General features: G+C 39.2%; 1 protein-coding gene across 1 annotated transcript in view; it reads right to left on the bottom strand.

Moving 5' to 3' along the window:
* Positions 1 to 598: 598 nt before the first annotated feature.
* The window catches only part of SMC6 (structural maintenance of chromosomes 6), a 64,322-nt gene continuing 38,773 nt past the window's right edge, over positions 599 to 26,147 (bottom strand). Inside the window, exons 18-27 of the mRNA XM_037035443.1 lie at positions 25,094 to 25,229; positions 24,163 to 24,243; positions 22,958 to 23,128; positions 18,231 to 18,368; positions 17,099 to 17,244; positions 15,245 to 15,370; positions 12,283 to 12,388; positions 5,779 to 5,931; positions 2,989 to 3,086; positions 599 to 2,198 (exon numbers count right to left, since the gene is read on the bottom strand). Of these exons, the coding sequence (XP_036891338.1) occupies positions 2,084 to 2,198; positions 2,989 to 3,086; positions 5,779 to 5,931; positions 12,283 to 12,388; positions 15,245 to 15,370; positions 17,099 to 17,244; positions 18,231 to 18,368; positions 22,958 to 23,128; positions 24,163 to 24,243; positions 25,094 to 25,229 (1,270 nt within the window). The 3' untranslated portion in view covers positions 599 to 2,083. The remainder of the gene's footprint in view (positions 2,199 to 2,988; positions 3,087 to 5,778; positions 5,932 to 12,282; positions 12,389 to 15,244; positions 15,371 to 17,098; positions 17,245 to 18,230; positions 18,369 to 22,957; positions 23,129 to 24,162; positions 24,244 to 25,093; positions 25,230 to 26,147) is intronic.

The following is a 26,147-nucleotide window of genomic DNA, read 5'->3' as shown; positions in this document are numbered from 1 at the left end:
GGAAGGCGGAAGTGAAACTGAGAAAATGCTCGACGCAGCAGCGCCCAAGTCCCCAGCGTTACCAGTGCGACTGTTTCCTTTACACCTCGGTTCACTACGACTCATCACATCTGCTGCTGTCAGGATTTCAATCACGCCCACCCCAAAGATCTGGGGAGGCAGGAGAGTGAGGAGGCCAAGGAACCATTTCTTCCTCGTCTCCGGGACTGGACCCCTCAGTTCAGGGCCAGCCGAGCTCAGGACGGACTGTGGGGTGAGGAGTCATTTGTTTTAAGTACTGAAGTCACTCAACACATATGAAGTTATTTTTAGACGTTACACATATTTGGAAAGTACACCTTTTTCCTTTTAATTAAGGTTGCTATTAAGCAGAACACTAACTAAAGATAGTTTCCCTTATGATAACTGAAACCAATACTTCGCGAGGCAAAAGCAATGAATAATCTTTGCCTCATTAAGAGATGCATGAATTCTTGAGGATTTTATTTCCCATTCTGTATTAAGAACATTAAAAAACCATCACAAAAACTCAGACACTGAATTTATTTAACTAATATAAGTTTATGCATTTGGTATATTCTATTTTTTATTTGAAAAAAGCACATGCATGTTAAAATAGTTTTGATAGAAATTCTTTATAAATGTAACTTAAAAAATCAAACTTTGTATGGTTAGTGAGGGATGTTTAAAACATTCAGCACACATTTCTCTTTCTTCAAATTCTTAGATTAGAAAAGTACAAGTTTTGGACTTCTCATGTGCCAATTGATCTCAATTTAAGGCTAAATTAAACTCCCATCCTCCACCAAAATAAAAGACAAAATCCAGTTTTCCTCAGTAACCACAGAAGTGCTGTTCTTTTTAAAATACTGCCCTTTTTCTTAGAATACCTCCTTTTCCATTCCATAAATATTTATGCTTGGCAATATAGGGGATGCTTCTTATTGGATACCCATTGTCAAAAAGTTTTGCACTAATCCTAGTATCAAGCATAGAGAATAAAGGCAGAAGTCTTATTCATGCTTTTTTTTTAAGTTCACAAATTCCGTTTCTTACAATATACTGTATTTTATCATTCTAAAAAGCACCTCTTTGAACAACTCTAATATCAGGATGTACCTTTACGTGATGCCAGCTCACCCCCCACAAGATGGCCTTTGGCTCCTGGTGGACCTGTGTCCTTCTCCAGCAGGGCCACTCTCCTGTTTCCCCAGCCTGGTCAGCAGCCTCTCTGGCCTGTGTCTTCTCTCAGCCCAGCAAGGCCTTGCTGGCCCCTGGACTGAAAACTGAGGGATTTTAAACCAGGCAAGCACACGGCAGGTCGGGGTGCAGGAGCAATCTGTTGTACTCCAGTTCTGACATGGGTAGCCGCCTAGCTGAGCGGACAATTAAGGGCTGAGGGAATGACACTGTGTCAGAGCTAGTGATGCTCAGTGCTCCACAGAAGTGTCGCAGAAACAGACAGCATCTTAAAGTTGATGGGACAGCAATTAAAAGTATAGCCCAAATCTGTGGTTGTACCTCCAGGGTTAAAAATGACCTGCACAGGGATTTTGACCCAAGTTTTTAGAGCCCGTGTAAGCCCCTCACAATCAGCAAGCAGAAGTCAGGCGAGAAAGCCGCTGTAAACTGGTCCCACTCCATGGACGGACCGTGCACTCCACCGCCTGCAATGAGCATGTCCTACTCTTGAAAAGCAGAACTAAATATAATCAGGAGATCAAAACGTTTATTTTCATTCTTACAAAGTCTATAGAAATAAACCCAAACAAAACAAATATGTACATGTATATATGTACAAAACTTTACTTCTGAAAAAGAATCTATAAAAGTAGATGGTTAAAATTGAAACAAAGAAACAGAAGATTTCAAACCAGTACTATGAAACTGATTTTCTCAAAGTAAAGTAATAACAACTTTAAATTGCTGGTTGTTGTTGGCTTGCTAGGCTTATTTACATGTTTTACTGTGGTCATCTATATCAAGGAATCTCTTTTATCTTAGAATATCTGTAGTTTCACTTTATTACATCAAATAGTCCCTAATTCCTTTCCCTTTACAAAGCGCTGAACGTGAGGGCAGATCAGCTTCGATTTTCTTCTTCCTCTTGAGTCACAGGTCGGAAAGGCAGAGTCATCTGTCCTCGCTCAGGATCAGACATTCGAAGGATTCTGATCAGCTGACTCGATGGAAGTGAGCTAGAAGAAGGAAAATTTATTACTCAGATTCCCAAGAAAAACTTTCACATTACAAGAAACTTCTAATACTCCTCATGAAACTATAAATGCAAGTGGTTGCTACCTGCTAATAGAGGGCTATGTCTAATTTCTAAAGTTCCAGAAGAAATATTAACTTCCTGCTAAATGCTATGAGTTTTCAGCTGGGAGGAAAAAGAAAATAAAGAAGATATAGATCAACTGTTTCCTACTCTTGTTCTTCTTGTCTAACCAGAAAGGAGCTACCTGATATCCCCAATGACAACTGTAGGGCCCCATAGAATCAAAGTGGCCACTTTAGAGAGAATGATGGTCCCCAGCAACACAGTGTCTGCCACCTTGGAGGTGCCCAGGAAGTGCTGCCTGACCACAGGGTGGCCTCTTCATTTAAGAAGGACTGGTACTTGTAACCCCCAGGAACAGGCCAACGCTATGGAAACCATGAATTGTTTCCCTAGTCTAAAAGGAATTACTATTTCACATCAGACGGCCATGAGAAGCATAAAAGAGCAGGTTCAAAATAGAAATAGTAGCAAGCCAAAAATCATATTCAAATCAACTTGCTTCTGTTATGGAAGGGAGACGAGGCAAACAACATTTTAAATATCTACAAACAAAAAATTGTCTTACATCTCTAGAACTAGTATGGAGGCTAATTTTTCCTATTATGGGTCATTTGTGCATTTGCATTTCAATAATTAAGATTGTAAAAGATTTTCCCCCCGATTTACATACTTGACATATATATTCAGAGGAGAGTTGCAGAAGTTACCTCATGCTCTGAGGAGTAAGCAGGATGAACTGCCTGAAACGCTGGGAATCTGCCATCTTGAGTATCATGTCCATCGCAATCCTCCGGTTAACCATGTCCTGGAGAGCAAAGGCAGAAGTTAGGTCGCTGCTGCGCCTGCCAGTCGAGTTCCTCCGAACAGCACCCCCTGCACCATCCACCACCTGATCTCTGCTGCCAAGCACAGAGAAGGTAATACCCGAAATTACTCAGGGAAAACAACCGAATACGTCTATCTTCCAGATAATTTCTACAGTGAAAGTATTTGTAAGTATGGTTCCCTCCCCAAGACATACTTAGTAATTCAGATAATGAAAAAATATTCAGAAGACACAAGTAACTATTACAGAACGAATCTAATCTGCACAGTAAACAGTCTTTCAGTTGCACAGTATCAAAAGTGACTAGCTGCAAACTTACCCTCCCAAATTACTCGCCCTCAGTGACTAAGGTGTTTTAAAAACTCTGCTGGCTTCCTTCATGTTCTACAACTTGTACAACGTGAAGCAATTTGAATTTACAGACCAATTTCTCAAATCTTTATGTAAAATAGCACATTGGTGTACAGAAAAAAAATGTTTAGCTATAACAGGTTTTGAAACGAAATGAATTAAACTGTGTGCTTACTTTTTCTGAGTTAAATAATTGGAAAAAAAATCAAGGTGCCCCTCCCACCCTTGAAAGCTCCAGAAAGTTGGAAACGCAGCCAAATGACGGCCGGTATTTTACAGGACTCTCGGCAACCCTGTGTGGAGGCACAGCACGTTGGTGTAGAGTATGGGCTTCGGAGGCAGATGGGGACCCACCCCTGCCCACGCTGTTCAGGGGCTCATGTGATAAAACTTCTTCCATCAGGCCTATCTGTTAGGTAATCTGGTGTAGGGTTAACAAAATAACCTGAGCTTGCTCAGGTGGAACACTGTCCTTTCGGAACACCGCCCAGGGAGTAACAAAGCTGCCAACGTGCCCCCAAAAGAATGGTTCTCAGAACCTGGGGACATTTTTCTGAATAATTCCAATGGGGCAAAATGCCATTCAGATTCTAAGTTTCTGAAAGAGAAAGAAGTTGTTTTGAGTTAAATACGACAAATAAGATGGGTGATAAGACTGCAGGAGGTCCTCATCGATTCTGCCTGGCTGGTGGGAGTCCTGAAGGCCACACAAAGGTGACATCTGAACCAAGTCTTGAAAGAGGAGACGTACCATGAAGAAGGGTACAACAAGCAGAGGCGCAGGGTCCAGAGAGTCCGAAACATTGAGGGCCTCAATGTCACCCTTGATGAGTGTGAATTAACATGTACTTCAGAGAGGATAAGCAACCAAGGAAGGGTTTAAACAACTGAGTGACCAAAGTCCGATTTATTTCAGAAATACACACTTGGCAAAACGGTGAAGGAGCAACTGAAGGAGCAGCAAGGTTACGGCTGGGAGTCTGGGCAGAAGCAGTTACACCAGGTAAAAGGCAAGAGGCGGTGGCGATGAGAGGCAACAGGAGAAGAGGGCAGAGATTAGGGAGCTATTTTAAAAGAGGAAGAGGAAAGAATTCCTGTGCGAGTGGAATGGAAGAATCTCAGATAAATCAAAGTTTTGCACTTAGGTGATTTGACTGGTAATGGCAACTGGCCACTAATCAAGGCAGGAAACTCACAGAAAGGAAGAGGCTCTGGATGGAAGGCAAATTCAGTCTCAGACACGATGGTCTCAGACGCAGGTCGTTTACTAGATTATGTCGGACAGGTGGTAGTTGGGCATAAGGACAAGGGAAACATCGGGGACATACTCGGACCTGGCAGGTTTCCAAATGCAGGTGGCAGTGAGGGGACTGTATGTATGTGGCGGAGGAGAAGGTAGGGTTCGGTATCCAGTAAAATCAGTCACAGCGTAAAACCAAACAAGGAAGACCTCAAACACGCCCAGGCGGGCGGATGGAGAACAAGTAGGAACAGCAGAAAAGGGAAGGGAGAGGGTGGGAACCAGGAAGACGACACAGTTTAGGGGACGGAGGACAGGTCTGTGGCAGCAGCTACTTCAAGTAAGATTAAAAGTTCATTTACGATTTTGGTGAAACCAGTTCTGCTGGAGTAGTCTACACCCAGACTACAGTGGGTCTGGAAAAGAACAAGATGTGAAGAAGGAAAGAGACCGACCAACAGCTCATCTGGGAGAACGGCTACGTGCACCACGCAGACCAGAGCCTCACTAAAACTCTATGAAGCAGGAAAGACAAACAGCTTTATTTTATGGATGAAGACACGGAGGCCTAAAAAGGACAGATGCTTTGCCCAAAGTCATTTGGGTAACTGGTGACAGGGGTAGGTCTCAATCTTCAGGTTTTAAACGTCAAAGTCCAATGTTCCTACTCCCTGGGGCATGCGTGCTGCTCTCTGAAAAGCGGCTGTGGGGGAAGGGAGGGGAGAGACAGGGCTAGAGGTAGTCCAAGCAAGGGTGGTGACCTGCCTGATGCTAAAACGCAAGGTGGAAGTGCACACCGAGGGGGGAGCTAAAGGAGAGCCCGTCAGGGGAGAGGAAGGACATGCCGATGGGAGAGAGGACGAAGTCAGGACAGGGACAGGGTCTCTGCAGGGGCAGTATCATACCAAGAGAGAGGACCACTACTCTTTAGTTTGGTTCTTCCTCACTGTGCATCGTGGACTAAAGTGCCTGGGCAGGATCTTCCCTATTTTGGGTAAGACTAAAAAGAGAATTGCTTCCACTCAAAAATCCACACCCACCCCTCCCCCCAAAAGTAGAGAATCTAAAATTTGACACTACCATGTAGACATCAAACTCATCCAGACATCTGAAAGGAGACTCAGCAATGGACCACAGCGAGAGAATGAAGCAAACGGTGGAGAAGGAGCGCTCCCCTCCAGACAAGGCTCTCATGTCGTTGAAGGCAGCTCTGTTTCCCTCTCCGGGCTGCACCTTGAATGAATTAACAAAAAGAAAAAGGTATAGAAGAAGGTTCTTTACAAAATGGTTGCCTAGCATTAGAAAGAATGGGTTTATAGTTTAAAATAACAAACAAAAAAAAGAACAAAGCCGTTGTGTGGAAATAACATCTACTCCATTTAAAATATTTTATAGTAAAACAATGGGCTCCATAAAAGTGGTTTCTGTTTTACTGTGAGAAAGTCAAATTGAAAACATTTTCTCACAGTAACTGGATCTAACATACCAAAATTCCAAAGGTTTAACAATAAAAATGCCAATGTTAGGTAAACGTTAGTGATTAAAATAACTTACACTAGTCTTTCTGGTGTTTTTACAGTTTTTCCTACCCTCTAGCTTTCATGAGCTAACAAGGATATATAGTGTTGTGGAAGTTTAAGGTGCACGATGTGATATGTGTACATACTGCAAAATGGTTCCCACAATAAGGCTAGTTAGTTAGCACACCCGTACATTCAGTTACCTTTTTTGGTGGTGAGATCTACTCTTGGAGAAACTTTCAGAAATGACAATACAGGATTGCTAAGTAGAGTGATCATTTTGTAGTAGCATAAAAATAGGCACACACGCCAATGGAACAGAACTTTGAGAGTTCAGAAACAAATCCACGCATATGCGGTCAACTAATACTTGACAAAGATGCCACGAATACACAAAGGAGAATGAAGAGTCCTTAAGAAATGATGCAGGCCCTGGCTGGTGTAGCTCAGTGGATTGAGCGCAGACCTGCGAACCAGAGGATCATGGTTCAATTCCCAGTCAGGGCACATGCCTGGGTTGCAGGCCTGTTCCCTGCAGGCCAACTCCCAGCAGGGGACGCACGAAAGGCAACCATACATTGATGTTTCTCTCCCTCTCTGCTTCCCCTCTAAAGATAAATAAATAAAAATAAAATCTTTAATAAAAAAGAAGAAATGGTGCAGGAAAACTTAGTATCCACATGCAAAAGAATGAAATTGGACCCAAATCTCAACATCACTCACAAAAACCAACTCAAAATGGGTTAAAGACCTGCAACCATAAAACTTGCAGAAGAAAATACAAGGAAGAACCTCTTCACCTTGCACAGTCTGTGGCCTCCAATCCCTTCACTTATTTCCCCGACGCCTCTACACCTGGCCCCTGCCACCTGCTGTTGCTATGAGTTTGGCTGTTTTAGATTCTACATAAGTTATGCCACAGAGTGTTTGTCTTTCTCTGTGTGACTTATTTCTTTTAAGTGTATTTTATTGATTATTATATTACAATTGTCCCATTTTTCTCCCCTTTATCCCCCTCTGCCCTGCATCGCCCCCTAAGTTCATGTTCATGGGTTGTACATGTAAGTTCTTTGGCTTCTCCATTTCCTATACTGTTCTTAACCTCCTCACCTCTTTTGTACCTACCAATTATGCTTCTTATTCCCTGTACCTTTCCCCCCCATTCTCTCCCTCCCTGCTGATAACCCTCTATGTGATCTCCATTTCTGTGATTTTGTTCCTGTTCTAGTTATTTGCTTAGTTTTTGTTTTTTTAGGTTCAGTTGTTGACAGTTGTTAGTTTGTTGTCATTTTACTGTTCATAGTTTTTATCTTCTTTCTCTTAGATAAATCCCTTTAACGTTTCATATAGTAAGGGCTTGGTGATGATGAACTTCTTTAACTTGACCTTATCTGGGAAGCACTTTATCAGCCCTTCCATTCTGAATGATATCTTTGCTGCATAGAGTAATCTTGAATGTTAGGTCCTTGCCTTTCATGACTTTGAACACTTCTTTCCAGCCCCTTCTAGCCTAAAGCTTTCTTTTGAGAAATCAGCAGATAGTCTTATAGGAACTCCTTTGTAGGTAACTACCTCCTTTTCTCTTGCTGCTTTTAAGATTCTCTCCTTATCATTAATCATAGCTAATGTAATTATGATGTGCCTTGGTGTGTTCTTCCTTGGGTCCAATTTCTCTGGGACTCTTTGAGCTTCCTGGAAGTCTATTTCCTTTGCCAGATGGGGAAGTTCTCCATTATTTTTTCAAATAAGTTTTCAATTTCTTGCTCTTCCTCTTCTTCTGGCACCCCTATGATTCGGATGTTGGAACGTTTTAAGTTGTCCAGGAGGTTCCTAAGCTTGTCATTTTTTTGAATTCTTATTCTTCATTCTGTTTCTGTTGGATGTTTATTTCTTCCTTTTGTTCCAAATCGTAGATTTGAATACTGGTTTCCTTCCCTTCACTGTTGGTTCCCTGTATATTTCCCTTTATTTCACTTTTCATAGTCTTCACTTCTTTATTTTGTATCTATACTCAATCATTTCTGTGAGCATCCTGATTACCAGTGTTTTGAACTCTGCATCTGATAGGTTGGCTATTCCTCACTACTTAGCACTTTTTTTGAAGTTTTGATTTATTCTTTCCTTTGGACTATATTTCTTTGTCTCCGTGCATGTTATGTTTTAAGAAGCAGAGCCTTAGGTATTCACCAGGGCGGGGCAGCCCAGTTCTCTGTGTTGTGGTGGTGTATGTTGGGGAGGGGTCAGAGAGGAAACAATGCCCCTTGTTTGGCTCTTGCTCCACTGTCAGTCACTTCCCCCACTTCCCATAAGCCAATTGGGCCCTTCTCGTGCTGATTCCCAGGTGGGTGGGTGTGTGTATGTTCTAGAACCCCGTGAACCCTTCCAATGGAATCTCTGGTGAGACTGGCAATTTTTCCCAACACTGCAACCCCCACAGGTTTTTTTCAGTCAGAGGTTTTAGGGCTTTATTTCCTCCTGCGGGAACCCTGGGTTGTGTGGTCTGTCCTACCCCCAGGTTGTTTCTCCCAGTTTATCCACACACAAACGCAGGACTCCCGGGTCCTCTAGCTGCCACCTCACCCACCCCGGTCCTCCAGCAGCCGCCTCGCCACATGTCCTCTCCACCCCGGCTGCCCGTCTCTGCCCCTCCTAAAGGTCTGGATGTTGCTTCTTTAACTCTGTGATTGTCGACTTCCATAAAGTTCAATTTTCTGGCAGTTCCAGTTGTTTTTTGTTTTTAAATTGGTTGTCATCATTCTTTTGGCTGTGTGAAGAAAAGAAATATATCTATCTACACGTCCAACTTGGCCAGAATCTATGCGACTTATTTCAATTAGCATAATGCCCTCCAGGTTCATCCACGTTGTCACATGGATGTCAATTCCCTTTCCATTTTACGGTTACATCACAGTATATTCCTCTGTGCGTGTGTACCACATTTTCTTTATCCATTCACCCGTTAATGGACACTTAGATGGTTTCCATGTCTAGGCTGCTTTAGATGACACTGCAGTGAACATGCAGGTTCAGATGTGACTTCACTTCCTTCGGATATATGCCCAGAGCTTGTTCATTTGGTGTCAAATCCAAATAATCATTGTCAAGACCAATATCAAAGAGCTTCTTCCCTAGGTTTTCTTCTGGAAGATTTCAAACAGTGTTAGAAGCTATAGTAATCAAGAAATGTGACTGCTTCCAGATTCATTCTTTTTTTCTCAAGATTGCTTTGGCTCTTCAGGGTCTTTTGTGGGTCCACACAAATATTCCTACTTTTGTGAGTAATGCCACTATAATCTTGATGAGGAATGAATTGAATCTGGTCGGGCTTTGGAGAGTGTGGACATTTTAACAATATTAATTCTTCTAATCCAACAACAGGACCTTTCCATTTACTGTGTCATCTTCAACTTCTTTCTTCAACGTGTTAGTTTCCAAAGTTTCTGATCTTTCACCTCTTTGGTTAAATTTACTCTTAAGTATTTTATTGTTCTGATGCTACTGTAAATAGGATTGTTTCGTTTCTTTTTTCAAACACTTCTAAGTGCCAAGATAATCTTTTGTTACTTGAATTCCAGTGACACCTAGTGGTTAAGCTGTTTTAAAAGTAATTACTGAATGTCAAAAAGACACTAGGCCAACTTAGATAGGCTCACGCTGGCCAAAGAATTCAACAGCAGTAAGCTAAAATTTACAAAATCTCTTAGAAAAATATCCCCTTTAATAAATAAGGGTTCATGGGAACAAGAAAATGGCAATTAATAAATCTGATAGCACACTGTCACACAATTTCCTGAGAAGATAGTATATTTGAACATTAGGGGACATTTGAACATTAGAAGGCATTTTATTTCATTCTGACACAACTCCACATGCACATATATGCTACCTAGGGTGTACTAGCCAACTGTACATTTCAATGCTTTTTAAAATATTTTATGTATTTATTTTTAGAGAGAGGGGAAGGGAAGGAGAAAGAGAGGTAAAGAAACATCAATGTGTTGTTGTCTCTCATGTATCCCCTACTGGGGACCTGGCCTGCAACCCAGGCATGTGCCCTGACTGGGAATTGAACCCATGACCCATTGCTTCACAGGCCCGTGCTCAGTCCACTGAGCCACACGAGCCAGGGCACAGTGTTTTATCATACATGTTTTGGCAGACATGTGGCTTCACATAAATTCTGAATTTAAACATACACTAAGATTTTATATTTATTATTGGTAAGTCTGAATCCTCCATGAAAATCCAAATGAAAAAGCAACACTAACATAAGCAGTAAAAAGCCAAACTAAATAAACAACAACAAAAATACATATAAAAGAAGTAACAGGATGCAACAGGATGCAATCTTTTGCTCCAAAACGGCATCAATCTAATGAATGCCCTGGATGAATGATGGCAATCGAAATCTTACTTCGTTTTTTTTTTTAAACTGGAACTGCCTTTTTTTTTTTTTTAAATTTATCTTTAGAGGGGAAGGAGAGAGGGAGAGAAACATCAATGTATGGTTGCCTTTTTGTGCATCCCCTGCTGGTAGTTAGCCTGCAAGGAACCGGCCTGCAACCCAGGCATGTGCCCTGACTGGGAATCGAACCGGGATCATCTGGTTCGCAAGCCCGCGCTCAATCCACTGAGCTACGCCAGCCAGGGCCTCGAAATCTTACTTCTGGTTAATTACCAACTTATGGGACTTCAGTGTCAGTCTCCTCTTTTGAAAAATGAAGACTAGATAACCAGATTCTTAAAGTAATAATATTCTTTTGAACAATAAGGATAATAATGTCAGAAAGTCTAGCTTCATTTGTCTTGTACAATTAACTCTGAAGATATACTACCCCAACACACCTAATGCTTTCTTCTTTTTTTAATTTTTATTAAAAATAGAGTATGAATTATTTATACAGTAAGGAGTAAAGCACAAGTGTTTGGCTCAAACAATTTACACGCACACACACACACACCCCGAGTCACCACTACTCAAACCGAGACAGAACCCTGCTCACATCTTAGCAGATTGTCTGTTCCCTCCCAGTCACTACCAAAGGGTAGCCACAGCTCTGACTTGAGTCACATCGCGGTACTGTACTGGTTTGTGAAGAGTGCAGTTGCTTTCACAGATACTTCCAGACAGGTTTCCAAATTCATTCTACCACATCACACGCCCACCAAAAGGGTACGAGAGTTCTAAGCCTGCACCCTCACCAACACACAGTATCACCAGTCTTATTCAATTCAGTCGCACCAATAGTGATGTGATAGTAACTTACTGTAATATAAATATGTATTTCTCTGACGCCTAATGATACTGAACACTTTTTCATGTGCTTATCTATCACTTGGACACTTTAATTTATGAAGTTCCTGTGTAAGTCTTTTAATCACTCTTAAATGTGCTGTCATTCTTTTTCTTAATTATTATCATTCTTTAAAATTTTAAATGAGTCCTTTGTTGTGTTTTATAAATATATATACACATGTACATATCACAAATTATTACCTATTCTAAGTATTAAAATGGAAGTATAAAATTTATGGCAACTAAAAGTAATAAGCAATTATTTGAAAATTTTGCTCTATTACTTAGAATGGATAGTTGCCCTTTACCTCCTGACCATGCAATTTTTAATGACATATCCTCCACCTTCTCGTTCAATGGCATATGGTTATGAGAGTATTCATAAAGATAGACTCCACAAAGTCATGTGTGGTAGCCTTCTTTATCCAAGAGAGGCCAGATCTAGGTATACCTTCAGGAATAAGTAGTAGAAACCTAATTACACAGGAGAGCATATACTTTGAGAAATTTCTTGGCTTCCTATAGTGAGACTAGAGAAAACAGACCTCTGTAATGTCTCACACAATTTAAAAGAGAAACTGATAGAGTAGAAAGAGAAAGTAAACACTTATCACTGAAATATAATTCCTAATTTTCATAAGAAAATACGGTTGTCTGGAGAAAAAAATAAAAAAATTAAAAAACCCTACAATGGCAGCTTTAGCCAGTAATTTCAACACTGTGGCAAAGCACCTCCTAGTACTCAACATGCAAAGTTAAGACACTTACTGATATAGTGAGAGTTTCATTCTTGTGGTCAAAATTCATTTTTCCAGAATAGGCCCGCTGAGATAATAAGTTGTCAAAGTACAATTTGCATCGTAAAGTCAAACACCTTAAAATAAAAAAAAATTGGGGCATATTTAAAAGAATATAAAGATACAAAAGTATATATTCAGCATGATCTTTAAACCGGCATGTAAGACCAGACAGAAAAATGCCAAGATATTAACATTAGTTGGCAATTTTATAAATTTTTGGTGACTCCCCCCTCCCCCCCTTTTTATATTTTGGCTGTGTCTCCACATTTTTACCACAAACATCTATAAAATGAATAAAGATGTCACCTCCCATTTAATATATTCTGTTATTTCAGCCAGTTCATATGGATTATACAGACATTATCAACCCATCACCTAATACAGAAGATGTAAGCCTCGTCCGTAAGAGCACTGAGCTCCAGCTCCGCTGCTAATGGGTGAAAGACCTATTCATCTGCCCCTCTCCCTTCAACTTTATAGTTGCAAAAAGAAGGGGGAAGAGCAACCTCTTAACCACCGTGTCTGTACCCCTCCACACACGGCCCGGCTCAAAGCAAACTCCCGGGTCCATCTCTATTTATCAAATGGCATTTTACTGTCAGGAAGTCCTTTTTCTTCAATTACGTTCTCACCTATCCATCTTTCTATCTGTCACAATGGAACCACAGACTCTTATTTTATTCACTGGGTTACCATCTACCCCTGACCTCATTTATGTTAATCCTCACATTGTTGCAGATGTCACCTGTAGGAGCCCCTTCAACCTGCCTCCTACATTTTAACCATGACTCCATTTTTTTTGAGTATCTCCTTACTTTCTGGCACAGCGAGAGGCTCATCTGTACCCACCCTGCCCAGCGCTGGGATCAGCCATTTCTCCAAAGAGCCTTTCGAGTGGTAAATGGTATTTACCAAGTAAGACCTGGGTGATAGGTGACTGGCTGTATTCCTCAATATTTTTGCTCCTTAATTAATCTAAGGCTCATTTCTTCAGAGTACCTATCACTTATTCTTTTCCTTCCTAATTTCCTTCCTAAACTACATTAAATCTCCACACTAGAAAATACTGATAACTTTTTTTGTGTGCCGCAGCAACTATTGTTGGTTGGTTTTCAGAATTTTCTGTTAACTTTTTTCTTACACTACAGACACATATTTTTCAACTTCTACTCATGGTATATCTAAAAGAATCTTTTCTCATAAAATGGCAAGGTTCTTCAGTGTTAAGAAATAAGTAATTTTTTAAATTTGATAATTCTTATTCTATTCCTAAGATTAGGTAAACAATATAAAACATATCAAAGAAACATATCAAAAATAATAAACTATAAGAGCAATACTTTTACAGAAAACACTTTAAATAGAAATTTTCTAGATTATGATAAATCCCACTGCTTCTAGAAAAAATGTAGTAATATGCACTAGATTTTTCCCCTACTGCCTGAAACAAATTTAAAAAATGGACAAAATGTATGAAACAAGTTTTCAGACTCTGGACATCAGACAGCACAGGCAGTTCTGGTGAAACTCATCTTCCAAAGACAGGAAATAAACTGAGCCTTATGGTTGCCCCAAATTACTACTTACAGAAAGAATAAAGGGTGGGCCAAAACCTAAGTGGAGCCTGGGACTTCCCTGATGGTGGACGCACAGCCAGCAGAGTGGGGAGGCCAAGGTGCCTCTGGGTCATGAGGCGGAGTCTGTGGGTCACCAGAGGGGAGTCTGTGGAAGGCAGCGTAGACCCAGACCGCAGAGGGCACCTGGAAGGCCTGGAGAGAGGCCTCCAGACTCCTGCAGCATATGTGGGTGGGGAGACACCCCCAGGAGGAGAAAAACACCTGGAAGCAATTCCCGAAGGCCACTCAGAGCCAGAACAGCTCATGTTCCCACTGGCAAGTGTAGAAAACCTTCTAATTCACAAGGCATCAGTAGAGTGCACTCGGAAAACCACTGCTTCACGGGTAGTAAAAGCTTAGTACTCAACTAAAGGCTGCGCTGGTCCCTCCTAAAACAACTGAAACACACATTTCAAAAACTACCCTGTATTTAGTTAGAGAATATGGTAAAACATGCAAAGCCTGTTGCTCTTTATGGTTTTACCAGAAATTCCATGAATGTACTAGAGCTAGATATATTTTTTTATTTCTATGGTCTTTAGACTAGAGTTTGGGGGATAAAGACAGGTAGAAAGCATGCGACTAGATTCCTCTGGGGAAAATAGGGAGTAAGTGTAAAGACTAGGGCCACCTTGGATCCAAGCACATCAAGGGCCCATCTCTCCCGTTAGATGGTCCTCTGTTCTATTTTGGTTGCTTGTGATTTGTGTTTGGGTCGATTTATCCTTGTGAGTCTATACATTTATAGGTACATTAATAATACCGACAATTTCTCTAATCTTGCATTCATTCACGTAACCAAGATGCATCAAGTTCCCACTAGATTGCAGGTTCTGCAGCAGGTCCAGGAGAAAAGGCAGTGAACAGAGCAGAGACTCTGCCTGCACCAAGCAGCCCCATACTCCCTGATCACTGTAAATCAACCGAGGAGCTGCCTCAACAGCTCCAGTCAAAAACTTATGTCTTAAGAGCACATGACATCCTGGAGTGAAAGAGGCTGTTTCAGAACCAACGAGCTCCCATCCAAAGGACCCTTCTAAGCAGCCAATGGCCAGGCATCTGTGAGTGCTCTAGTAAAGGAGAGCTAATGGAGGAGAAAAGTTGCACAGGCTTGCCATAAAGGCCCTTTCAAATCCAGAATCCTCTGTTTAAATCAGAGGATCATGAGTACCAGCCGACAAGGTAGTCAAGTCACTGGCAACTTTTCACTAGTTGAACCACGTAAAATTCTTTTAGTTTAATATTTATAAGGGACAAGTAAAAACAAAGAAAAACTAAGAATATGTATGTGCTAATATTTTTTAATGCACTTACCTTCTAAATTGTTGGTATGTTTGGTATCGATGGGTCATTATTTTTTCCAGTAATTTAATAAACCTTTTCAAAGTCCTTACTTTAGTGTCCAGATCAAGATAGACTTCTTTTGCCTCTAGATACTGCCTATTTCATGAACAAAATATTAAGTAATTAAACACCATTCAAAAAAAACATTTTAAAAAGTAGAGTCTCAAGTACATTTACTTAATGGAGAAGAACAGGAAGCCGAGGAGTGCTGAGGCGTCCAGCAGTAGGTTTCACTAAGCTCCAAGCACAATCCATCGCCAGAGTGAGCACGGGCTGCCCTGACTGGGGGAGCTGTTAGCGGGGCTGGGCAGCAGCCAAGTCCAGCCTTACCGAACGCGGAGCAAGCACGGGAGGAAAGTGCCCGGGTGGGGCCGAGGGGGCAGGCCTTAAAGAATGCCCCCAAACATACACTCTCTAAAAGTGAGGGACCATACTGGAAGGCAAGAAATGTTTCCCTCAGTGACAGATGTGAATGTGGGAATGGAGAAAGAGAGAAATTAGGATTGCTCCCACCCCCAAACCCCAGCTGAACTGACAAGGAGGCAGAGAAGGCATGGCTCCTCAGAAGTGGTATTACGGGGGGCAACAGCTGTTGCTGTAGGAAGGCAGAGGAAGTTCCTCACAAAGTAGGAAAGAACCCTGGCCAAGACTCCCACAGTGACCCACCCATCCTCCCTCAAAGGCCCAGACCAGGAGAACTCAACTAATTAAAAAATGAGTAACGAGAGAGGCACCAGTATAGCGCCCACACAAAGGTATCTATGGGGCTGGGGGGCTGGGGAAGGGCTGAGAAAAAACTCCCCCTACAGACAAAGAAAATTTACTAGGACAATGACATCACAAAGCAGAATAAAACAGTGCTTGAACACTATGAATTAAAACCAAAAAATGCTATCAGAAAGAAAGCCCTCAAAACAGAAATGAAAAAGAAAAAAAAAACCTGAAAGAAAAGTAAACAATGGAAGGTAATAACCAGACAAAAGGAGGTAAAATGAGAACTTGCAGTATTCATGGTATGAGAGCAAATTAGACCAAAGAGAGAGAGAGAGAGCGAGAGCGAGAGCGAGAGAGAGAGAGAGAGAGAGAGAACAAAGGAGAACAAAGACAAAAGAAAACAAACTCGGTGGAAAACAGAGAAAATGGTTAGACAAAATACATGAAGAAGAGAAAGGATATACAACATACGTATAAATGAAGACCCCAAAAAGAAAATTAAACAACAGAATAGAAAATATCTGTAAGTAAAATACAAGAAAACTTTTAAGAAATAAGACTTAAACCTATACACTGAAAAAGCATGCTGCGTATCATGGGAAAAATCAGATTCTGACATTCTGGACAAGATATATGCCTTAAAAGACTAGTGCTATCATAAATACATACTCAAGAGACAAAAAATTTTATATTAGGCTAAACTATTCTTCAATTCAAAGTTAAAGACAAATAGTTTTAAAGATGCAAAAACACACAAAAATATTATTCATGTAGCCATTCGGAAAACAATTAAGGGATACCTTTGCAAATGCTGCAGAACCATTTTAAAAAAGACATAAAACATTCCTCGTGCCCCAAATATTCACAGGACAATGAAAAGGTGCATAAAAAGTTCACAGAAAAAGATATCATTCTGTAATGAATTTTATAAAAATTCAGAGGAAAAAAAGTTAGATTATTAACCGTACACGAGATACACTAGTTTGGCTATAAACTATACGCCACAGCAACGTGTGATCCGAGTTTACAATTTACATGTGAACATTTATTTTTTGTCTTGACAATACACACGGATAACATAATAAAGCAGAAAAGCTACCGACTACTTACCTGGTTATTTCCTCTCGATCTCCGTGACTAGCATGTTCCGCCTGAATCTTTTGTCTTAATCTATTGATTTCTTTGTCTAGAATTGATGCAGACTTTTTTACTTCTATCCGCTCTGGGCAGATTTGTCTTGCTTGTGACATCTTCTCCTGGATAACAGATATTTAGTATCTTTAAACCTCTTCTTTGGGATAACAACTCGCTGTACTACTAGTGCCAAAATGGGCAAAGTAAAAGTCTAAACTTATGTCTATAAACTGTATTTTAATTACACTTAGTGTCAATGTTATTTGTACAAGTTTTATATTGAGAATATAGTCCAGAGTCATGATACATCTTCAAGAGAAACTCACATTACTATGCACTTCTTTACTAGTGCACAACTTCCCAATGAAACACATTTCAGGTAGCAGTTAGGAAGTTTGGCACTCCGGGCACTGAGGTCAGAGGTAGCTTTCTGTGTGTTTTAGGATGGACTCTGAACAGTAAACAGTACTGAAAACTCAAACAAAAAGTAAAAAACTAAAAGCACTTTTAACACACAGTACTTCTTTTATATTCACAACATTCCGTATGGTAAGTTTTGAATAACTAAGACAATAGATTACAGTTTCAATCATTTCCTAACATAAATAAAGGCACAGCTGGAATCCGTCTGTTCTACTTAGACCCAAGGGTGGCTTCAGCTAATACCCTCCAGAAACAGGAACGTGCTGACAGCTGTCAACATGGGCGTCCAGTGAACAGGAGCTGAACTGCAGCCCAGACCACTCCCAACCACTCAGAGGCAGGGGTGGCTTTTCTGACCCCAAGGCTGCCACCTACTTGCCCAACTAGGCATCTAAGGAGCTATGTTAGGGGAGAGGGAGGGCCACACTCTGGATTCCCCAGAGGCACAAGGCCTGACTGGTGTGGTCCAGCCCAAAGTCCTGTTCGTGTCCTCTATTTAAGTCCCCACTCTCTGAGAGTCCCCAAGTCTCTCTCTTGATTTACCGAAACAGCTGTCACTTTATACAAAACAGATATTCATTAGATAATTTGTCTATGTTTGCAAACATGACATTAGGGAAAATGCACTTTAAAAATCAGGACTAAGGTTGTAAACAAAAACGTAAAACCAAAAATGACGAACAACCTCTAGTTCTTTTTCTTTCATATCCAGTTCTCGTTTCTTTTTATTTAAAGTATTCAAATGTTCTTTTTGTTTTTCTTCATAATGCTGTTTCCCTCGTTTTTGGGTATCTACTTCAGAATCAGCAAGGTTTAATTCATCCTGTTTGAAGAAAGCCAAAGAATCTCTAAAAAAAATTGTTAAAAAAAATACCAGCATAGCTATAAAACTAACTGACAACTCCACAAAGTGGACAGGACTATGCTCCTTCGAGACACAAGTGTTCAAGTTCACAGCCAGATGTGTCTGAATAGAAGTGAGGAGTTTCCCCAAATTAAGAAGTCACATTATTATATTTAAATTCTTAAATGAAGTCTCCATAGATCATGTTGCTTTCAACTTTATTTTGGTAAACAAGGTGGTCTGTGGGAAGCCACATTAGCCTGCAGACTTAAAGGAGGCACAGCCTTGTGAAAGGTCAGGGGTGTCCAACCTTTTGGTGTCTCTGGGCCACATCGGAAGAACAGCTTTCTTGGGCCACACGTTAAATACATCGTGACACGTAATTACACACACAAAAATCTCATAATTGTTTAAGTAAATTTGTGATTTTGTGTTAGGACACCTTCATAGCTACCCTGGGCTGCGTGCAGCCCACAGGCCGTGGGTTGGACACCCCGGATGCATACTGTCATTGATTACAGCAGCTTTCTCAAACAATGGTCTATAGGTTGACTACATTATAGTTCATTTGGACGTTTTACAAAATATGTAATTTTTTTGACTCCACTATGGAGATTTTATTTTAGGTCTAGAATCCCCAAATCTCAATTTTTGAAATGGCTCTGGTTTTAAAACCACTAAGTAAGTTTAGACTCTCAGAGAGTTTGCTCATTTGGTTTAATATACAAACATAAATGTGTAGAGCAATTTATTTCTAATAGCCCCAAACTGGAAACACATGCCCATCAACAGGCAAATGAATAAACAAACTCTGGTACATCAAACAGAATGGATACAACTTGGCAATAAAAAGGAATGAATTATTGATTCAGGTAAAAATATAGATGATTACCATAACCAAAAAGAACCTTTTACTGTACTCACTTTTTTTCTCAAAATATAGAGTATACAATATGTACTAGTGTGTGCCAGGTTCTGAAAAAGGTGAAACCCCCCAAAGTAAGAGCACAAAATATGTGATTCTATTTTACGTAATTCTAGAAAATGTGCAGACTGTAGGAGTAGAGAGCAGACTAACGGTTGCCTGGGGGCAAGGGGCAGGAGGCAGGCGGGGAGAGATTACGAAGGGGCACAAGGTAACTTTTGGGCATGATGAGTATGTTCTTTCACTATTTGTGAAAACTTACAGGTATATATACATGTCAAAATTTAAGAAATCATATACTTATTTGTGTATTTACTGAATGTCATTTACATCACAATAAAACGGCTTTAAAAGGCTTCTGATTTAAGAGCCACCAAGTTAAATTTTAGTTTGTTTCCTGAGCCTACCACGTGTTTAGCCTCGAGAGCTGCAGTTACAAACAAAGAAAGAGACAAGTGACAACCAAAATAGCAGTAATGGAATCATGAGACAGAATACACTGAGATATCCCCAAAAGGAAAATGGGTATCTAAACACTGACAACATTTACCTCATTTAACAGAGGACTTAGGCTATTTCCTCATCTAAGAATACAACTTATTCTATCTTGTTCATATTGATAAAAATACCACCTACAGTAGCTGTTTTGTATTATGTAGCTTTTCTAAAAGACTTCTACTAAAAATCAAAACATTACTACACGAAGGATGAAGACAAGCTGTTCCATTATCTCAAACAGAATAAAAGAAAATGGCTGCAATCTGTGTAGCAGAAGATATTACAATTAGAAATTGGAACAGCTTATGAAATAAAATGGTTGTTTTCCAATTATTTTTGGTAAAAGCTGTCAAAATAAATAGGCCAACCTTTGCTTTAGGGAACCAATTTGTTGCTTGAGGAAACCGAAGAGGTAAACCATATCAGGACACATTTGTGCTAGGTTAGTCCTCCCTCCTAGCAAGTTTGGAAAGGGAAAGACTTGACTTGTAAAATGATAGGAAAAGTACTACAGATGTTAATAATCCCTTTCTCCACATTTACCATGGCTATTTGGTTTGTCCTTGTATACTTAATAAATTTATGTCCATAAATTTAAAACTAAAAGATAGCAAGAGAGTATTTCACTCAATTTCACGTTAATGATGGTGAAACCAAGAACTAGACATGTTAAACTCAGGTTAATGACATTCATCCTGGTTTTGGGGTGAGGACTAGGTTGCGTTAGGCCTGAAATGAAATTTGGATGTTGTTCTAACCCTGGAGTTTCTAGCCTGTAAGAAGTTACAGCCTTTAAAAAATAAGCTGAGATGCTAGAAGGGACAGGATCCTTGAAAAATTTTATTTCTTGGATACAAAATCAATTTTAGTTACTCAGCACCACTGGATAAATTGCTACTCGTTTTATGTAAACCTACATTAACTACGAGGTCTTGAAAACTATAAAACATGAAATCTTGGAATTTTCAGAAGCATAGTTACCCTCAATAAAAACAAACTCTCCTTAGCCACATCGGATACAGAAGCCCTCCTACTCCAATAACGCTCAATGTGGGCCACACTCCCTGACCAATGAGTTTAATTTGCAACTAAAGCATTTAGTTTGGTAGTTTGCAGGGTAATTAAAAATAAACTGTGTAGGCCCTGTCCAGGTAGCTCAGTAGGTTACAGTGTTGTCCCCATAACACCAAGATTGCAGGTTCAATCCCCAGTCAGGGCACATTCAAGAATCAACCAATATATAAACACATAATTAAGTGAAACAACAAATGGATGCTTTTTCCTCTCTCTCCCCTGTCCTCTCTTTCTCTAAAATCAGTCAATAAAAATAAAATAAACTGTTCAAAGTGAGTAAAATATTTCTTATGCCAAGATTTCAATGACTAACTCTGTGTTTAAACTCTCCTCTCCACCACCCGTCACAAAATGAACAAATGCCCTGAGAGCAAACAGATTTTGTCTAGAAGGTGTTAATGTATAACGACTGCAATTTCTCAGGAATTATTTTGTTAGCCAAACCCTCTTTGTCCTAAAGTTACCGATGGCTGTGTGATGTGATATTACGCAGGAAAACCTCTTTGCTACTGGCTGATTGCATGCAGGTTAACTGAAGGACTCACCTCCTAGCTTTCAGTTATTTGCAGCCAAGGCAAAGAGCTAAGATCAAGAATTCTTACTGCCTTCTGCCCATATTTTCTGCTCTTGAACTTATTTATGGACTCCCAATTCCAGGAGTTGCTTTAGCTTAGAGGTCCCTAAAAGAACAGAACACAGCTTACTCTTCATCATTTCTTGTTTTTAATTTTAAACTGTTCGGGATAAATAATTTAGGCACTAATCTTTCTTTTTCTATACCATTTTAGCATATTTCACCATCTGACTTTGTCACACTGTTCGATCCTTTACCCATTTAAAAAAATGTTTTATTCTTACCTTTGTTGCAACTTTTACTGCTCTGATTCCTGAATTCTACCTTGTCTGTTCCTAACATGTTTGCATTTATTTTATTCTACTACTCTATTTTCTTTTAAAAGCTAATTTGCCTTTTTTTACCTTTGACTTTGTCATTTAAATTCTTATTTCCTGTAACAACCACTCACTTATTTGTCTGTCTCAGGATTTAATACGTTTCCCTTCCTCAGACTTCAGTATTTACATATTCTTCTTAATCAGTCACTCTGTTTCCCTATCTTTTATTCTTAGATGGAACAGGAGAAAATCAATCCACGTTAGGCCACAACAGCGGGCAGGAACCCCAGGTCCACGGACAGCAGCTACAGAGAAATCTGCCACACACAGGGACTCCTCTAACTTCCTCTAATACTTGCTTCGCTCATTATTATTACATTTTTACAATTTTTCAGTAAACACAATGACTAAAACTTTTTACGCATGCAAATTCTTTTAAACTTTTAAAATATCTAAATACATTTTTGATTCACAGGGGATAAATAATTTTCCTGCAAAAAAGAAAAGGAGTACGTTAGAGTGATATCATCAAATACCGCTCTTCTTAAAATATATACTTCATTCTTCTCAGCATCTTATAAATAAAATTTGAAGTTCTGAGAATAATTAAGTTATTCATAAAAACAACAATGACAATAAAATAATGATAACTAAGCTAATACACAACTTGCGGAGATTTATACAATTTAACTGTTGAATAATTTTATTTTCCTAAATTTGGTTTCAAAACATATGTGTTAATGAAAAAAAATGACTAGAATTCAAGCTGGACCGTAACTGAGACATGCCCATAACGAGGAACTGGGCAGCACTTCACTTCCAGCTGGCGTGAGTTTTGAAGGAAAGCGGGGCAACAGAAAGGTAAGCACAGAAACGGTGTAGACAGACAAGACGTCCCTGAGCGCTGGCTCTGAAAAAACAAGGAAGTGAGAAAACGAGGAAAGGACAAAGGCTGGAATCTTCTGGGAGAAACAGAAACTTTGCAATTTATTCTCGTAAAGCCATGAGCAGAAGAATTTAATTCTAATAGACCTAATGAGAAAATCTGGTTTACATCCTGCTTTCATGTGGTTATATTTATGCTTAGCCATATATTCTGACGGGGCAGTACCTAGTGAGTACACTGGAGATACGAAACTAACACGTAAAATGCATACAGAATAACAATAATATATACCTTAAGTGGATCTGCTTGCTCTGATAGCTGATTAACTTTCAGTTTAATTGCATTATACTTGCTTTCTGCTTCTACTTTCAGACTTTTAAGATTTTCCATATTTTCTTTTTGTTTTTCCATATTTTTCTCAGCCATTTTCATTTTCTTTTTATTGTCTTGAGCTTCATCTTCCTGGTTACATTTACAAAGCACAAACAGTTAATTAAAATACTTCTGTTAACAAGTAGGAAAATAGTACAAACAATTCTGAGAGGAAAAAACTACAGGCTATAGGCAACTCAGATCAAAGACAAGTTCAAAAATAACAAGAGATAACATTTAGGACACAACTTACAACTATATTGTGCTTGAGATCATAATCGAAAGTAATAACCGTTATTCTGTCTATTCATTTTCTTTCAAAATGCAGTGTGTATAAATAACCACCTTGGTCAGACAACGTGTTAGAGGCTGAGTAAAAAAATAAACGAGACACAGTGCACACCTTTAAGGAACTTAAGTCTCTCAATGAAAGGAATTAAAGCAGAAATAAAAAGCAGAAAATAAGATCACTAATAAAAAATGAAGAGAAATCCTCATGGCAGCAATACTCCACTGGCATAGGACTTTATCTGCCTCACTCACTGTTATAACCCTCAGCGGTTAATACGTCACAGCACAGACACTGATGAATATTTATTTATTTTAACAAGACTCTGCAATCTATCTAATCTAGTGTTTACTGTAACTCGGAGAAGTTAAGCTGAATATCATGAATAGCTGCCTGAAAAAACAATGGAGTAACAAATATGTGGTCCATCAAAGTGAAAACCACTGACCTGAAAGAAAGATGAATGCGAGGAGGCCAACTACAACTGACTGAGAAATAGCCATTGATATTGATACCGATTAACTCTGGAAAACACTCTGCTAAGCGGTTTGGTTTAAAATGCCACTTTTTAATTTTAAAAGCACAAACTTCATTAAAATTTTGTTTCGTGCAGGAGATGACAAAATCTATTACTATGCATGTAAGTTATCTAAATAAAACATTAAGGAACTTGAAGGCTATACACCACGTAATTTCTAGCTTATCTGTAAATGGAGACAGCAGTCATAAAAATATAGCCTCAATGAAAAGCATTAAAAAAAAGTGGAGAGTAGCTGGTATTAAATTAAATGACTACTTTGTCCCTTGTAACATTAAACTGAGGAAAGAATCTTACCAAGGTCTCAATATCTACAGACTGATGTTCTTCTATATTCTCAAGCTCCTGAATTTCAGAAATATTTTTTCTTATTTTCATCTGAAATAAAGTATTTAGATTTTAGTAATATAAAAATATAACATAAATGCCCTGGAAAAGATATACACACATACACATTTTATGTTACAAAAGAGCTCTGTATTTAATGAAAAAGACACATCATTATAAAATGAACCAAAATAAGTTAAGTATCAAATCTGCCAGGATCGTCCTCACTGGTAATCCATTTCCAGGCAAAAAAGATGTAAGTACTCCATGTTCCCATTTCAAATGATGTCAATGTTGAATCCACAGAGAAATACTGTTCTGAAATATCCACACTCAAGTCACGGAAAGATTCCTCTAACCCAGTGGTTTTCAAAGCACAATTCAGGTGTCTCCCAGGTGCCTTTCAAGCACTTCCAGGTGTTAATGAGGTCAACACTAGTCTCGTAAAAACACGAAGACATTATTCACCATTTTTAAGTGCACAGGTTTGTAGTCTATGTTGTGTATGTAATACTGCAACAGATCGGTTGCAGAAGCTCACATGATGATTCAGTTGAGTTTTATGAAGCCAGATAATAGGTATTTACTATAAAAACATGAAAGTGTCAAGCTTCTTACTAAATAGGTATGGTTTTAGAAAAGATATTTTTCATAAGAATGTCAGTTATGTTAACCCTTGATGAGTTAATTATTTTTAAGGGAACTAATAAATACTCTCAAATTTTCATTTTTAACAATGTAACATAATGACAGATAAAACCCACCTATGTGAAAGCCTGATGAAGACTGTAAAGGGAGTTGAGACCAGAAAGTTTGAGAACTCCTCTAACTAAATGGTAGAATTTTAAAAAATAGCTTGTAAGTGATAAGTTGAGAAAACAAAATGATGTATTTTTTATACCTTTAACTCTTTACAATGGAGTTGGTAACTTCTAAGAAGTTCTTCATTGTGTTTAATGTCCTTTTCAAGGGCAGACAAATGGTGCTGAAGACTCAGTATCTGCGCCTTCTTATTCTCAACCTCATTCTCCAAGTGGCTTGATAGAGGAGAGGATAAAAAACACTTTAAATCTATTTCTGAATATTACAAATTCTTTGGATTTTCACAAAGGAAAGCTTGTTTTTAATAGCGTATTTGCAAAACCCTGTTCAATCGAACCAGTTCTATACTCCTACCAGGTTATTAAGAACATGAAAACATAGATTTCACAAAACATCAAAACTGGAGTCAAATTTTACTTATTTCATTAGTATCTATGATACAATTTCTATGATACCAGATACTGTGCACATTGATGGGTAGAGGCAGAAACAGAATTGTGATGAAGGGCTCAAACAAAAAAGAAAATCCAGAAATAAACCATAACATTAAAATGAGAACAGTATACTATTTTTCCATAAAACCATGGGACAAAAGAGTCTGGGAGAAAGGACAACTGAATTGTAGTCTGAAGTTTTTCAACAGCTGGACCAGCTAGAGGAGAGGATGGAAAGAAATGCACAAAGGCACAGAAGGGTGGAAAGATAAAATGGACAGCTCAGCACTTACTATTGGTGAACAAATGCTATGAATGTCTGGGAAGTAAAAGTGGAGGAGAGGAGGGCAATGAAAATGAATGGAAGATAAAGTGAAGAGAAGTTAAGGCCACACAGGCCTCCTGCCAGCTGTCAGTGTCTTCAGAAATGATCTTTTCTGACCTCCCCTACCCAAGCACCTGTCTCCCAAAGTTGTGTGCCTGGTGGAGGAGGACCAGCTCAGCAGTAAGGGAAACTTCTCTGATGAAGAGTGTATGTCATATTTCTATAAGATGCATTATTTTACCATGTATTAATATCACTGAAATCATCTTTCAGTCCATGGTTCAATTAGCAGCTTTTTTTTACTGATATAAAAAATAATAGCATTTTAAATGTGATGAAATAGTATAATTGTGCTGCCTCGCTGAAATTCTCAA

Source organism: Sturnira hondurensis, unplaced genomic scaffold, assembly GCF_014824575.4.
Source record: "Sturnira hondurensis isolate 20B ecotype Veracruz unplaced genomic scaffold, ASM1482457v3 Scaffold0022319, whole genome shotgun sequence".
Classification (NCBI taxonomy): Eukaryota; Metazoa; Chordata; class Mammalia; order Chiroptera; family Phyllostomidae; genus Sturnira; species Sturnira hondurensis.
Note: the sequence above shows the minus strand (reverse complement) of the source record. Positions and strands in the feature narration are given on the sequence as shown.